Source organism: Hylobates moloch, unplaced genomic scaffold, assembly GCF_009828535.3.
Source record: "Hylobates moloch isolate HMO894 unplaced genomic scaffold, HMol_V3 SCAFFOLD_11, whole genome shotgun sequence".
In the NCBI taxonomy this organism is placed as follows: domain Eukaryota; kingdom Metazoa; phylum Chordata; class Mammalia; order Primates; family Hylobatidae; genus Hylobates; species Hylobates moloch.
In genome coordinates, this window is record NW_026652286.1 from 101260483 (window position 1) to 101275335 (window position 14853).

The following is a 14853-nucleotide window of genomic DNA, read 5'->3' on the forward strand; positions in this document are numbered from 1 at the left end:
TGAGTCTTATTTATCTCATCTGTAAAATGAGAATAGTATCACCCTCACAGGAATATTGTAAAAGCACAAGACCACATATGTGCAATCCTCGGCATACAGAAGGCGTTTAATGAATGTTAACCACTGTACCTCTCAAGCAGCTCTAGAAGAACAGGCCTTCTTTTGGACTTTCTGGAATAAGATTACTAGAATTGAAAAAGAATGGGCTATGAACTATTTTTCATCTATATTTTAATTTACAATTGATCAGTTCAGAAGCAACATAGAAATATGCACAGATATCTAACGGGAAGTTCAGAGGGATCTAAACCATGTTAAAAACACAACAGAAGATTAAAATTCAAGAAAATGTGGCATCATGGTAGTTTTATTGTTCAGAAACTTTAAATTCTGAGTTTTTAAAGCCCAAAGTATTGATGAGATCTCCAAATATTTCAGATATGGTTGAAGTGAGCACAACAACTTTCTATTATTTCTGATCTCTACTCAACTCTCCAGGAACAGCCCACAGGCATTTCTGTCTCAAGGAGCTAGCCACTTTCATTATAAAACCCAAAATTCAACCAGTGAACGTTCACCAGGATGCAAGCTCTAAGCCCTGCTCAGCTAAGAATATCCACCTGATGTATTGACCAAAGATGGAAATGCTAAGACGTTGCTGGGAAGTTCAAAGTAGTTAACTTGGGTTGGGTAATCTGTCTAGACCGAAGAAGTCTGAAAATGGCCTCCTCTTGTCTAAGTGAGTTTGTAGCAGCAGATGTTAACAGTCAATGGTTCCAACAGAAGCTAATGATCAGAAAGGAGGGCTAAGACTCCAAAAGAATGACTTTGGTTCAGGGGCAGTGCACTGAAAGAGTCTGTAGCATCCAGGAGTTTTTCTGCCATAGTCATTCCTGTATACAGTCTCTTGGCCATGAGGGATTGGTTCCAGGACAACTCCTTGCCTAAGATACCAAAATTCATATACGCTCAAGTCCCTGATATAAAATGGTGTAGTATTTGCAAATAACCTATGCACATCCTCCCATACACTTCAAGTCATCTCAAATTTACTTATAATACCTAATACAATGTGAATGATATGTAAATAGTTGTTATACTGTATTGTTTAGGGAATAATGACAAGAAAAAGTCAGTACATGTTCAGTACGGATGCAAATATTCTTTAAAAAAATTTTTTTTTTTTTGCTCTGAAGTTGGTTGAATCTATGAATGCAGAACCCATGGATACGAAGAGCCAAGTGTACATTGTTTTCAGGGGGGAAGGTGTTAGCTCTGGATTTCTGCACCCCTATCCCCTTTAGGGGCACTATTTCTACATCTTTTCTTCCCTATATGACATAAGGATGCTGGGGAAAATCTACTGTGCACTAGGAAGTCCGTGAGATGCAGATCACAGCGTGACTTTCCTGTGGTGCTTTGACACAGACTGAAGCTCCCCATCCCTACCTCCAGCTCACTTTAGGGAGGTCCCAGGTCCACAGTTTTCCTGGGGTGTTTGCAGAGATCATCCTGAGGAGCATGAAATAAAAAGATATGTTAAAGAAAAAGGAGAGATCTGGCTAGACTTTGGGCAAGGCTGCAATGCTTCTGTCTCAGAGACAATGGAATGGAAACAACTTCCAGATTTAAATACACTCTCTTGGGACTGCCCAGAGCAGGGAGAAGGGATTTATAGGAAGGAAGTTTATACCAGAGAATTCATCCCAGTTCAACAAAATATGCATTGCGTACTCTAGAAGTACAATGTGCTAAGTGCCGCAGGAAGGTAAAAGGAACAGTAGTTTTTAACCTCTTTGGGAGTCTCAGACAACTCTGAGAATCAGAGGAAAGCTACAGATCCTTAGAAAAATTTCTGCACAAAATTTCAGCAGGATCACACTTTCCTGAAACTCTCCTGGGCAAGAACCCCTGCTCCATGAGAAACAGCAGGTCTAAGGCATGGCAGAAAGTTGTCAAGATTGATTTTTTAAAAATGTGTGAGGCATGTAAGATAGCCAGTAAAAATGGCAAAGGCAACTGGAACTCTGTAGCTACTTAAATCACTGGTATTTCTGCCTCTCAGGCACTACTTCAGCAAGTCTCAGGAGGTATGGAAAAGACTGATGACACAACTTTGAAAATTGGTGGCTTTTTTTTGTTTGTTTGTTTTTTAATCCCACCTAACAGAGATCCCAAAGTCCTGTTTTCTTAAATAGCAAGAAAGTTTGAAAGAGGCAAACAATTCTTCAAAGGTCATGAGGAATCTAACTAGGATGTCCAGGAATGGAGTGGGAGAAGCATATCCCTATTTTTAAAAATAGGGATGATGGGGAGGGTGTGGCCAACTGACTAGATCAAGATGTGGGGCAGGGTCTGGACTGAAAGCTGAGGGGCCACTCACGCTGGCAGCTTTGGGGACAGCCAAGGTTGCCCCATGCTTCAGTGGGAAGGTGATTTTTCTCAGAGTGCAATTAGGTTTCATGTTTGACTGATGACCTCTGTCCCATGAGCTAGTTATGCTCTTCAGGCAGCAGTGAGGGAACAAGTCAGTGAAGATGGAAATTGGAGGCATTCAATAGGGGGAAAAAAAAAAGAGAAAGAAAGAAAAAAAGAAAGAGTGAGGAAGGAAAGGAAAGGAAAGAAAGGGAAGGGAAGGGAAGGGAAGGGAAAAGAAGAGAGAGAAAAAGAAGTGGGGGAGTGAGAGACGAAGGAAGAAAAGGAGGGAGGGGAACCCTGGGCAATTACAGTAATGCATGAAAAGGTAACCTATGAAATCAGAGTTAAGAGCCTTCTCCATGCCATGCCTGGTGCTTTGCCATTTCCACATTCAATACGTTTTTTTTTTTTTTTAAATTTCTTCCTTCACAGTAATTCTGTGAGGTGGGCACTATCATATTACAAACGAGGAAACTGAGGCTCAGAGGGTTCAGTGATTCGTCCAGGGTTGCACAGCTGGTGGGTGGCAGAGCTGAAACCCGTGCCCCAACCAGCCCTACCCAGCTCTCTTGATCCTTTGCTAAACGGTAACGACACACACTCTTACCTATCTCTCTATCTCCCCAACCTATCTAGAACTCCCTGTAACCTCTTGCAAAACTAAATCTAAGCCCAGAATCTCTTCTGTTCCAACCGTCTATTTCTTAAGCCCCGCTTGGAGCCCAGGCGCTGCCGAAGGGCGAGGTTCGGGCCGAGGCAGCCCACGCCCGTCCTCTCCTCCCTCCTCTCCTGGGAGTGGAAAGCTCGTCCCGGGAGGCCCCAGCTCCGGGCCGGCTTCGCCTGCGCCCGCGTTGCTGGCAGCGCCGGGGTTAACCCTCCCGCCCTGCGGAGCAATGATTTCTGTTTTATTTCAGCAGGGGAAGTGTGTGCTGCCTGATTAGCCTGATGGTTTCCTCTTTTCCCATAACCTCCAGACCCCCATGGCCCAAGTGTTTACTCTCTGAAATAAAAAATCTGCTGGTGTTTTTCTTTTTGTGTGCTCGTGTATTTTGGGAGGATTGCAGGGGAGGAAGGCGGGGTGGGGTTAGGGACCGGGAGGCTGGGGGAAGGGAGCGGGCAGCCTCCTCCAGCTGCAGGCTCCGGGCTGAGACCCCTGGCTGCAGTGCAAGAAAGCAACTTATTAATGAGGGAGCTGGGTCTCCTGCCTCGGCAGCTATAAACATAGTGAACATCTGGAGAGAGAGCCCGTGTCTCTAGGCGGCCAGACACAGCACTACGGGCTGTCCCTGCTGCGCAGCCCGCCCCCACCCTCCACTCTCACGCGCCCCTGGCCCCTCTGCTGGGCTCCGGCTCCCACCTCATCGGCCCACCCGAAGATGTCCATTCACCCAGTGCCGCGGCCGGAGCCGAGCGGGGCCTGACGCCAGCCAGCGGGGTCCACCGTCCCACCCCCGTGCGAGGAGTTCCAGGAGAGGGGTCAAACTGCTTGAATCGCAAAAGAACTCGGTGCCCCAGGGACCTTTTCCCAACTCGGACTAAATATTTGTGGTTTGAAAAAGTTGAGAGAACGTTTTTTTTCCTCCGCAGCCCCCTGGGAGTCCCAGCGCAATGCTGTTACTTGCTAGGAGGTTTGAGAAGCTGCGAGTCCGAGGGCCCGCGGAGGGCTTGCCTTTCCAGTCACTCCACAAACCCAGCCTGGAGGCTTCGGTTTCTTTGTCTTGGTTTCCTTCCTTCCCAGGGACCTAGAGGGGTGATTTACATTTGTAAAGGCCTTTCCAAGCCCTCCTTCCTCGGGGCTGTTGGGGTCACTCCTGAGAGCATGGGGTCTCTGGTCTCTAACCTGGGTGTGCAGCTCTTTCTGGCCCTCGCCAGGCCGGCCTCTCCTTTCGCTGGTGAAATGAGGCACAGTGAAGGGCACAGTGGGCAGATGCTAGCACATTAGCCTTGAGCAAGATAAGAGTGGGCAGGACTCAGATGTGAGTGGGCATCTGGTTTCTTTGATTCGCCTAAATCCACACTCACACCATGGCGAAAGGAAAAAGAAGAAAAGCAGCGTTTATTTATTGGTCCCCTGCGATAGGCCGTGACCTTTTAAGTATACTATCCTCGTGCAGTGGACACGAACTCTTTGGAAAGAGTGTATTTCACCTGTGAACGGTGAGGGTTGGGAAGCTCAGGGGACTTAGCCAAGGCCGAGGGCCTGTACCGGGCAGTGCTGGTGGGGTCTTGAGGCAGCGGCTGGCTCTTCCCACAACACCAGGCCAAACCCTCTGCTTAGACTTAACACTCTTCAATTATACTCAAAATGTATACCAAAAGACCTTGTAATCTGAATACGAAATAGTACCAGCTCAGAAGCTACCAAGGCAGCAGGAGGTGGGAGGAACAAGAAAGAGGCCGTGTAGGAAGCAGGAGCAACTTCAGTCCACAGCTGATCAGGGCCATGCCCTCCACTTACGGAGAATAGGGTCAGGCATTCGCAGAATCTCAGTACCAGATGAGCAAAGTGACAGAGCGAGTGTGCGGGAGATATTCGGCATGCGGACTCTCCCTAGTGGACTGCTTGGGCTAGGCTGGCCTTGCTTTCCTTCCTTTCTCCCTGGCCCTCTCAGAGATGGGATGGAGATATGTGGCAAGGCTGTTCCTGCATCAGACTTCGCTCAGTACTCTCCCCTGGCTTCTGTGAAAGGCTGGAACCTGAGATAGGGTTACAGCTTGCTCCTCCCAAACAGCACAGCCATCCAGGCAGAATCCAAAAAGGTCCACGTTTCCCCATCTCCCTTAATGTTCGGACTTTCTTTAAAGACAGGAGTTTCTTTCCCTAGTCTTGTGCTAGAAAATAGTTGGGCATTAGCATAGACAGTTCCTCACTGAGCTAGAAAATTGAAAGAATAAAATAAAATAATGAGGCCGGAGTGGCCCAGTTGTGTTTCTGATTCACTTCGCCTGGACTCCCTGTAAGTTTTCTCTGAGAAGAAGCATCCAGCCTCTTCTCAGGGACAGCCTTAGTCCAATATCGTAACCGTCCAATGTTACAACATCCCCAAAGCACACACACTCTCAGGCCCAGAACTGTTCTGAAGAACAAAGAACCTAACACACACCCTCTAGAAAAGACAAGCACAGCCTGAATGAGGAAAGAAGAGAGGGGTGCAGCAGATGATAGAGTCTGAAACACCAGACCTGCCATAAGAATAAACATTTCAGAGCAAGGTGAGTCTCCCTTTAACAAGTCTTTCTGGCACTCCCTCAGCGTTCTCGACACTTAAAAGCCAAACTGGAGGCATCTGTGCTTTCTGCTGAGCCGTCCCACCTGGTTGTGGATAACCCTTTCCAAACACTGGCCCAGGTTTGATCTCTCCCAGCCGCTAGGCCGTCTGAGAAAGCCCCAGGAGGGACTATGAACTCGGACTCTCAGCGTATCTCCCACTTGAACTTCCAGAGTTTATCTGGGAAAGACATTCTTTAGTTCCACCATTTTGTTAGTAAATTTGTTTTAGAGATTTTAGTGAGATCCAAAGCCACACATTAATACTGCCAAACTTTATGTCATAAATAAGTGTAATATTTCATATGGAAAGCATTTGCTCTAGCATGTAAATGTACACCCACACACACACTTGCATAAAAGTTGTTTTAAAGGAGAACTGAGGCTTCCCCTTTTCCATATATTTTCTCAGTATCCTGGGCGTGGCACTGGTCACCAAACGTGTTCAACCCATCAGTGGGTCACTCTCTGACTCAATGAAACCCAGTTTGGACTCCCAAAATGCACTTTGGGTCAATGAGTCATAATAGCAAATATTCACATCAGGCTTGCTAAGTGACGGCACTGTTTTATGCTTTGCGCATATTAACTTAGTGGTTCTCAAAGTGTGCTCTGTAGACCAGCAGCATCAGCAGCACCTGAGAACTTGTTAGAAATGCAGATTTTTGAGCCTTAGCCTGGACTCACTGAATCAGAAACCCTGGGGATAGAACTCTATAACCAGTGTCTTAACAAGCCCTAAAGTGATTCTCATGTACCCTGGGAGTTTCTGCTTCGATAAGTCTGGGGTACAGCTCAAGATTTTGCATTTCTAACAAGTTCTCAGATGATAGTGATGCTGCTGGTCTGGGGACCACGCTTGGAGAATCATCGGTATAGATCCGGAACCTGGGTTACAAGATTAAGTTGTCTAAGGTCACACAGTTAGGAAGAGCTGATGCAAACACAAGCAACCCGGGTCCAGCGTCTGGGTTCTTTCCTACTACACTAAATAAATGTCCTTTCTCATGAAGAATGGGAAGTGGCAGACAGGCTGTGAATGTGGTTCAGTGAAGGTTTTACTGTGTTCAGTGACCAAAGACATAGCAAACTGCATTCTACAAGAAAAAGTATTTGCTTGTTTCTCAAATCAAAGACCATGGTAATAAGACTATAGGTTCCTTCTCATGAAGGTAAGTTGTGTTTCCTATGTTCTCTAGCTCCAGGCTGCTTCCCAGCTCTAAGCAAGTATTTTGCAAAAGTGTACTTTGCTCACAACATCACATCCGTAAGTTTGGCTGATTTCAGACAAATCCATCCTTGAAATGAAAAATAATTTGATACTATAACACTTTGGAAGAGTGCTAAGTAAGCATCATATTTTCTGATACACACTATGACCATTCATGAGCATCGTAACTGTGAAGTTGAAATCAAATATGGACCGCTGGCATTGATGGGATGGACTGAGGTCTTGTGTCCTGTGTGCTCAGTTGGGTCTCTGATGTCGGTTTTGGAAAACAGTCAGCGTCTGACTTCAGCTAGGTCTGGTCACAACTCTGAGGCTCACTACCATTACCCTGTGTATCCAACAGGACTGTGGGTGGGAACCAGTCATGACAGTTAATGACGGTAACATGTCAGTGAGCTCTTAGAGACAGGAGCAAGAAACTGAAACGTAAAAATGACTCTTGTTATGGTGGTTGGAGAGAAAGGGCTGGGGTTGAGGGACAGAATAGAGGAAGGGAGCAGAGAGGAGGCAGGGTCAGTGGCTCCACTCCAGTCAGACTATAAACAGTAACAGACATTTCAGCCGTGTCTTGTGTAAGAGGCTCCATTGATTCACAAGGTTCCCTAACAGAAGGATGACGAGAAGCTGAGACAGAAAGGGCCCATTCATTCATGCAGAACACCAGCACTCAGCCCCATTGGCTCTCGCTAATGGCTCCAGGCTGATAGGGAGGAGGGGGAAGAGGCGGACGGTAGGAGGAGGTAGAAATGAAAGAAAATGATGACTACAAGATTGTTGTGAAGAAATGTACAGCTGCACAGGCAATTGCATGCAAATGTGGCTTCCCTTTTTAGCTGTATAGCTAATGTCCTCAGATTCATCTATTTTTCTCTTTCATGTTATCTTCCCCTCCCGTTCTTGCCTTGTCTTTTTCTGGGCTCCCCACTTTTTTTCGCTTTCCCATTCATCTTTCATCTTCCTTTCCCATTATTCCCTACCACGCTACTAATATCCACCTTTATTTTCTGTCCATTTTCACACATCTCTTCTTTCTTCCACCACACCCGCTTTATCATCTATTTTGTCCAGTCAATTCCCGACAGGCCTTGGCGCCTTAGTATTCTCTCCCACTCACCTGATAAGGCTTTCCCTCATTCATACTTTCTCTCTGCTTGATTCTCTCTTCCCCTTCCCTCCACCCTCCCACCACCCTCCTCATCCTCCTCCTCCCCTCCTCCTCCTCCTCAGCCTCTGCCCCTTCATGAATAGGATCAACATTCTGAAAAGGCTTGCTCATTCCTTGATGGCCCCTCCTGTCAGTATTCTCTGCACTGACAGATGTGTAGTCCTTGGAAAAGAAGTTCATTCATCCCTTCTGAGAGCAAGAACGTGAGGGGGGAGCAGTGGTGGGCAGTAGCCATGAGACGGAGGACGGGAAGGAAACTGAAGTTATAAATAGGATAAAAGAAGATGAAAAAAATGTCGAGTATTTTTTCTCTTTCTTTATATTCAACACATCTCCAAGGAAATGTACCACAGCTGGAGAAATCACTGGTTGGTCTATGTCTTCATCTCCCTTCCCTATAACCCCACAATCCCTGTTCAAACAACACCCATCGCTGAGGAGAGCTGGACCACAGCCCAGAAATAATCCCTCCAACTCCTTCGTCTGGGAAGCTCAAAAGTTAAAGGAGGGGCTAGAAAGGCTCAGGGTTCTTGCCAAACATTTCCATCAGAGGGAGTCTAGGGCAGTGGGAACTACAACCATCACATTTGTGAAGAGATTGCCCCCAACTGGTAGGGGCCACACCCTGATGGAAGCTGTGTACCATCTCTGAGCTGCAGCTGATGGCAACCCAGGTCATTCTAGGAATGGTTATTATATGCCCCAATCTTCTTAACCTACCAAAAGCCGGGGTGACCCCAGCTTCCTTCTTGCAAGTACAACCTATGAGAAGAAGATGATATTACCCTGCTATATGTCCTTGCATTTTAAAGCTGTTCTTCATATGCTTCCCAGACACTGTCTCACAGGCCATGAAATAAAAACGTCTTTACTTTTGAGAAACTTGACAAAGAGTAGCATGAAAAATCATCTCCACTTGGGAGTTTATGTACTTCAGTTTAAGGAAAAGGAAGGCCATGTCTCTTTGCTCTGAGGAAGAGACATTCTGATCTTCAGGCTATGGGCAAATGGAGAAGGCCTCAGCTGTTAATAAGATGTAACTTGTAGCAAGCAGAGACCATCAAGAGCTGAAAGTGTTAAAGCAAGGCAGCTTTAATCTTGTTGCATTGGGAGATATAAGACTTAAGCCTTGTGGCATTAATAGGATTCAAGAATTATACAAATATAAACACAGCCATTTTGACCTTTTGCTTATACAAACAAAACCTATTTTGTTTAGAATTTTAAAGGATCACTTTTCTCATGTCCTCAAATTTTTAGTCCTTAAGTCTGACCTGTCAGCAGGTACAAAATCCTCCTGGCTCCCTTGTGAAATGGATAGGTAGCTGAGACATTTGTATTTATGGTTAGAGGAACTGAGATACCAAGCAGAAAGTGACAGCATAAATATTATTATGTCTACAATCCAGGGCAGTGCCAAAGAATACCTCAAAGATCAATGGCTATTGAGTCAAGGGAACATGGGACACAGGAATCGATTTCATTCTGCCCTAGAGAGAAACCAGGCAAATGGAAAGCTACTCCCCATGCCTCCTCATCCACCATACACACAGCCCATGGAGTGCCACAGCATCTTGCCCTGTGTCTGTTTATTCCCGATGAGCAATAAAGCATGGACAACAAAGCAAACATTTATTTTACTTCTCCACTGTTATTTAAGTAATTGACCAAAGAATGTTGTGGGGTAAAACAACACTGAACCAAAAAGTAGCCTTCAAGTTAGTGACTCCCCCTGCCATGCCCTGCCCAGGTCATTCCCCAGAATTACATTTTCCCAACATGTAAGAGTAATGACATTTTTATGCTAAGAATTCATCCTGAGAGAAAACACAGATTTTGACTGGCTATTTGGTATTCAAATATGTTATCATAACAAGGTCTCATGTAAAAGTGAACTTAATATCTGAAGAGATCATTTCAAAATTCCCAAATTCAAATTTAACATTTTTTGTTTAAAAACAAAACAAAACAAAAAACACTAGCTGGTAAACCAAGAACTAATGGAATTTGTGAGAAACAGAGTGTCTCCTGAAAACAGCGTGGAGATGAGGACTTCAGATTCCTGAGGTCCCTGGGAATGTAGATCCATTGATTTGAGAGTTCTCTGGAGGAGACTCCCACTCACCAGAGGGCAGCACTGCCACCAGCAAGTGGAAGGAGAGAAAGGAGAGAGAGACAGAGGAAAAAGAAGCGGGATCCAGGTGGGCATGGACAGAGAGGCCGGGAACAATGGAAACAGATGACCATCGAGAGAAAGCGTATTCTCTAAGAAGGCCAAGCAATTCACACACCTCTGTTTATCCAGCTCAGACTCTGTGACTGCAAAACTTCTAGGCTCTCTGACAGCAGCCAAAACGGGTGTCAGGAAATGCAGGATAGGCAAAACGATTTGCAGGCTGGAGACCTAAAGCAACCTTTCTTGGGCCCATTCCTAGAGTTTAGACTTCCTGTCGGGGAATAAAGTAACCCAACATTTATGGAGAAGGCCCGGGACTTTCCATTCAAGAACAATAGCATCCGTACCCGCGTAAGCCACGGCAGCTGTTATTTGAAAGAGCGCAGCCCTCATCACATTTCCATTGTCCTTCAACTCTATCCTCATTCCCAGCTTTTGTTTCTGTTCTTACCTGAGACACAGTGTTCAAGCCCAGTAGGAACTTCCTGAGTTGCCATCTCATCCCAAAACGGGTAGCAAGGTCTTTGCTGGTGATAATTGGACTGGAAACCACAGGTCATTCGAGGATCTTCATAAGTGTTGCTAGGTCCTTGCCTCTGTGCAAGAAAAAACAGAAGAAATATATTAGGAGGAAAATCTCTGTTTAGCCCTAAAGGAACTATGACTTCAAATCATCCAATCACATGTAAGTAGGAATCATCTATAGATGATGACAGAACAGAACCAACTATTGTTTTCTTCCTTTATCCCCATACATAAAGACGCAGGGAACAAGAAGAATTTCTGAGTCAGACTATATATGCATTTATCTTCCTCCATTTCTTCAAATGTTTAAGGACTACCTTTTCTGGCCTTCAAATAAGAACCCATGGTTCACAGCAGGGCCGAATGCTGACCATCTTGAATTTATACAATCCTGGCTTATTTTTAATGGTACCTTACTCTGTAAAAACGTCATGAAAGGATATTCTTACAAGGCTCACTCCATTACCATACAAGAAGTAAATGATACATGCCAAAGGAAAAAAAAAATGGACCTATGTAATAAAATTCACCTCATTTTTTGGTTAATCAGTGTGTATAGGTTTTAAAGACATTGGTTGCTAGGCAGAAATTGTCTGTTTCCCCCAATTTTCAAAGACTTGTGCCACACTCTTAGTAGTTTTATGAACTCCATAAAATATACAATCCCAATCTACATAGTACTCTCTAAGGAAGACAAATGTGCTATGTGGAAGGTCACGTTTTGCTGGGTTTAAAATGCTAGCCTTTGAAGCCAGGTATACATAATTCAAATCCCAGCTCTACCACTTACCAACATGGAGCCTGGGCCTGTTCCTTAACTCAAACCTTAGTTCATGCAATTGTAAAATGAAAATAATAGAAACTGGAAACATGTACATATAGTTCTAGCTACTCGGGAGGCTAAGGCAAGAGGATCACCTGAGCCCAAGAGTTTGAGGCTCAGTCAGGGCAACATAGCAAGACCCTACCTCTAAAAATAAAATGGAAGTAATAATACTTACCTCATGAAGTAGGATGATTGAATGAAATAATGTATGAGAAAATTGTATATAAAGCAAATTAAAATATAAAATTGCATTTAATAAAATTATATATTGTATGAAATGCACGTGATAAGTATGTGAGGCCTGGTCTTCAATATAAGTTAGGCATTATTTTAATTTAAGAGATCTTTAACATTCCTGGAAATGGCCACATAGGTTAAAAACTAAGACACAAAAGGAAAAGCAGCAAATTCACAGAAAGAAGATTTCCTGAGACTAGGATTCTAATCTACACTGGCCCATCCTCAACTTTCTTTTTTTCTTTTTTATTATTACTCTCTTGGGCCCCTGCACCTTCATAAAAACCCCAACTAAAGAAACCAAACTGGCCGGGCGCAGTGGCTCACGCTTGTAATCCCGGCACTTTGGGAGGCCGAGGCGGGCGGATCACGAGGTCAGGAGATCGAGACCACGGTGAAACCCCGTCTCTACTAAAAATACAAAAAATTAGCCGGGCGTGGTGGCGGGCGCCTGTAGTCCCAGCTACTTGGAGAGGCTGAGGCAGGAGAATGGCGTGAACCCGGGAGGCGGAGCTTGCAGTGAGCCGAGATTGTGCCACTGCACTCTAGCCTGGGCGACAGAGCGCGACTCCATCTCAAAAAAAAAAAAAAAAAACTTTGCTAGAATTTAATATGGTTAAATCTATTGACATTAAGAGACCTTAAGGTCTCAATAAATGTAGCTCATAAGATGGTATTCTCACCCCTGAAGACTAGCTTGCAGCTCCCAGAAAGATTCTCCAACTGGAGAACTTACGTCTTCTCTTCTTCTGAGCATACAAGAATTCAGTACTACTATGTTAGATTCAGTTGCCCACTATCTGCTCTCTTTCCCAATTTGCAATGGCCCATTCACTTAAGTTCAGTAAAAATAACAGAAGAGAATATATTGACACAGAGAAAAATGACACTGAACCCAAAATGCAGAAGAAGGTTCCATGCACATGATATCGGACCTGGTGTTCTATAATAGTCATAAAATCATTCAAACTAGAGCTGGATGAAGTTTACTTTGGGGCTGTTTATCTTCCAACTGTGTTAAAGGTACTGAGGATGTAAGTGGGACTCAGTGGAAATGTTGCCAGTTGTGTTGCATTGAAGGCTAACATCCTTAGCCTGCTGTTGCCAGGGGCCTTGATGAGCACTGTGAGAATGTGCAATGGCAGATTTGCCACCTATATGTGTGTGGGGCCAAGAGACAGGGGAACCATCAGCAAGAATACACTACTGAGCATCAGTCAGAAAATGTTTCCTGGCCGGGCACGGTGGCTCACGCCTGTCATCCCAGCACTTCGGGAGGCCGAGGAGGGCATATCACCTGAGGTCAGGAGTTCGAGACCAGCCTGGACAACATGGTGAAACCCTGTCTCTACTAAAAATACAAAAATTAGCCAGGCATGGTGGTGGGCACCTGTAATCCCAGCTACTAGGGAGACTGAGGCAGGAGAATCGCTTGAACCTGGGAGGTGGAGTTTGCAGTGAGCCGAGATCAAGACCATGCCACTGCACTCCAGCCTGGGTGACAGAGCAAGACCCATCTCAAAAAAAAGAGAGAGAAAAGAAAAGAAAATGTTTCCTTAATTTTGGCTTCAAACCATTTTGCTGGAATGTTATTTAATGCTATACTCTCCTGAAGCAGCTACGTTAAATACTTCTTTTGGATTCCCAACAATAAGCAGGTCTTCAGCAAAACTTTGAAACTGAATCAATTCAAAACACACTTCCTAGTATTATAAATCAAGCCTTGTGCTCTCAATATCTATCCTCATCTTTTTCATATTCCTTTACAGCCTTTTTCCAAATTTAATGTCAAGTATCAGAGTTGTAGGAATAGGGTCTTGAGCGAGAAAATTTTCATTCTAAATGCTGTGAAGAAGACCTCTAAGCTGCCCACATCTGTCTTCTTTTAGAACAGCATGCATGGTTTGCCAAAAACAAAAGATCCTTGTAAAGTGGTAGTAGGTAGTATGAGTTGGTTCTTGTAAGTAGGTAGACAGATAGTTTGTTCCAGGCCCTGCTAGGGTGGTGGGAACCTAAGAACCTGAATTCGATTTAAAAGTTTGGGTTTTCTCTGCTAAAGAAAAGCCACTTGAAGGCAAGGTGTCATTGGCAAAGAGGGGTTGAAGAAAAGTGATCTGGAGAAAATGTGCAGAGGACAGAGAGAAGGTAGATAATCAGTAAGTAGGTACAGCACAAAATAATGTGGGTCCACACCTGGGTGATCACAGGGTAGCCATATTGTAGGTCAACTCACAGCCTTTGAGTAACAACCATGCACAGAATCAGCTTGATTTTACACGGTTGGTTTTTTTCCTGGAGTCTCTTCTGCCCACAGCTGGGCTCATGGTCAACACGTTTTTTATTTTATAAATGAAACCCTCTGTATATATTTAAGGCATAGTTCCTCTGTAACTGTCCTCCGTGGAGCCACCGGATCCTATTTTTAAGAATGAGAAGGCAATAATGTACAAAACCTACCATTAACCACGAGAATCTTCACCAGGGGATGCTCCTGAGAAGCCTTTCATGGTTTTGTTATCTAGACACCTGCCTGTTCATTAGACATTTCATGAACTGACTTAATAACTATTTCATAGAGTATGAAAATGATATTTTTACTCAAGAGAACCACATCACCAGTTCCAATTCATTATGAAACTGCCTCAGTTGAGGAGGAAAAAAGCAGGTTATTAACAGGTCAGAAATCTGGGCAGCCCAGCCCCCACCTCATTGCTTGAAAAGGCCACCACACCAAACAGGTCCCTGCTTATCCGGCCTCTTCATTGGCATCTTCCTTTCTTGGCTGCAACTGGAGATGAGTCGACAAGATGCAAGCAACACTCCCCATCTCCACCACATGTTTAAGAAAACCATCTGACAGGTTCTCACTCACCCATCCCACAGGTGATTGCCGAAAGGACCTAACAAATATATCACACATCTGTTCAGTGCCCCCTGGAACTCCGCATCAGAGATGGTCTCCTTTTTTTTTCTTCTTCTTCTTCTTTTGAGATAGAGTCTCACTCTG

General features: G+C 44.6%; 1 protein-coding gene across 1 annotated transcript in view; it reads right to left on the bottom strand.

Moving 5' to 3' along the window:
• The window catches only part of ETS1 (ETS proto-oncogene 1, transcription factor), a 128957-nt gene that overhangs the window by 87076 nt on the left and 27028 nt on the right, over positions 1-14853 (bottom strand). The window contains exon 3 of the mRNA XM_032167870.1: positions 10710-10854. Coding sequence (XP_032023761.1) covers positions 10710-10854 — 145 coding nt within the window. The remainder of the gene's footprint in view (positions 1-10709; positions 10855-14853) is intronic.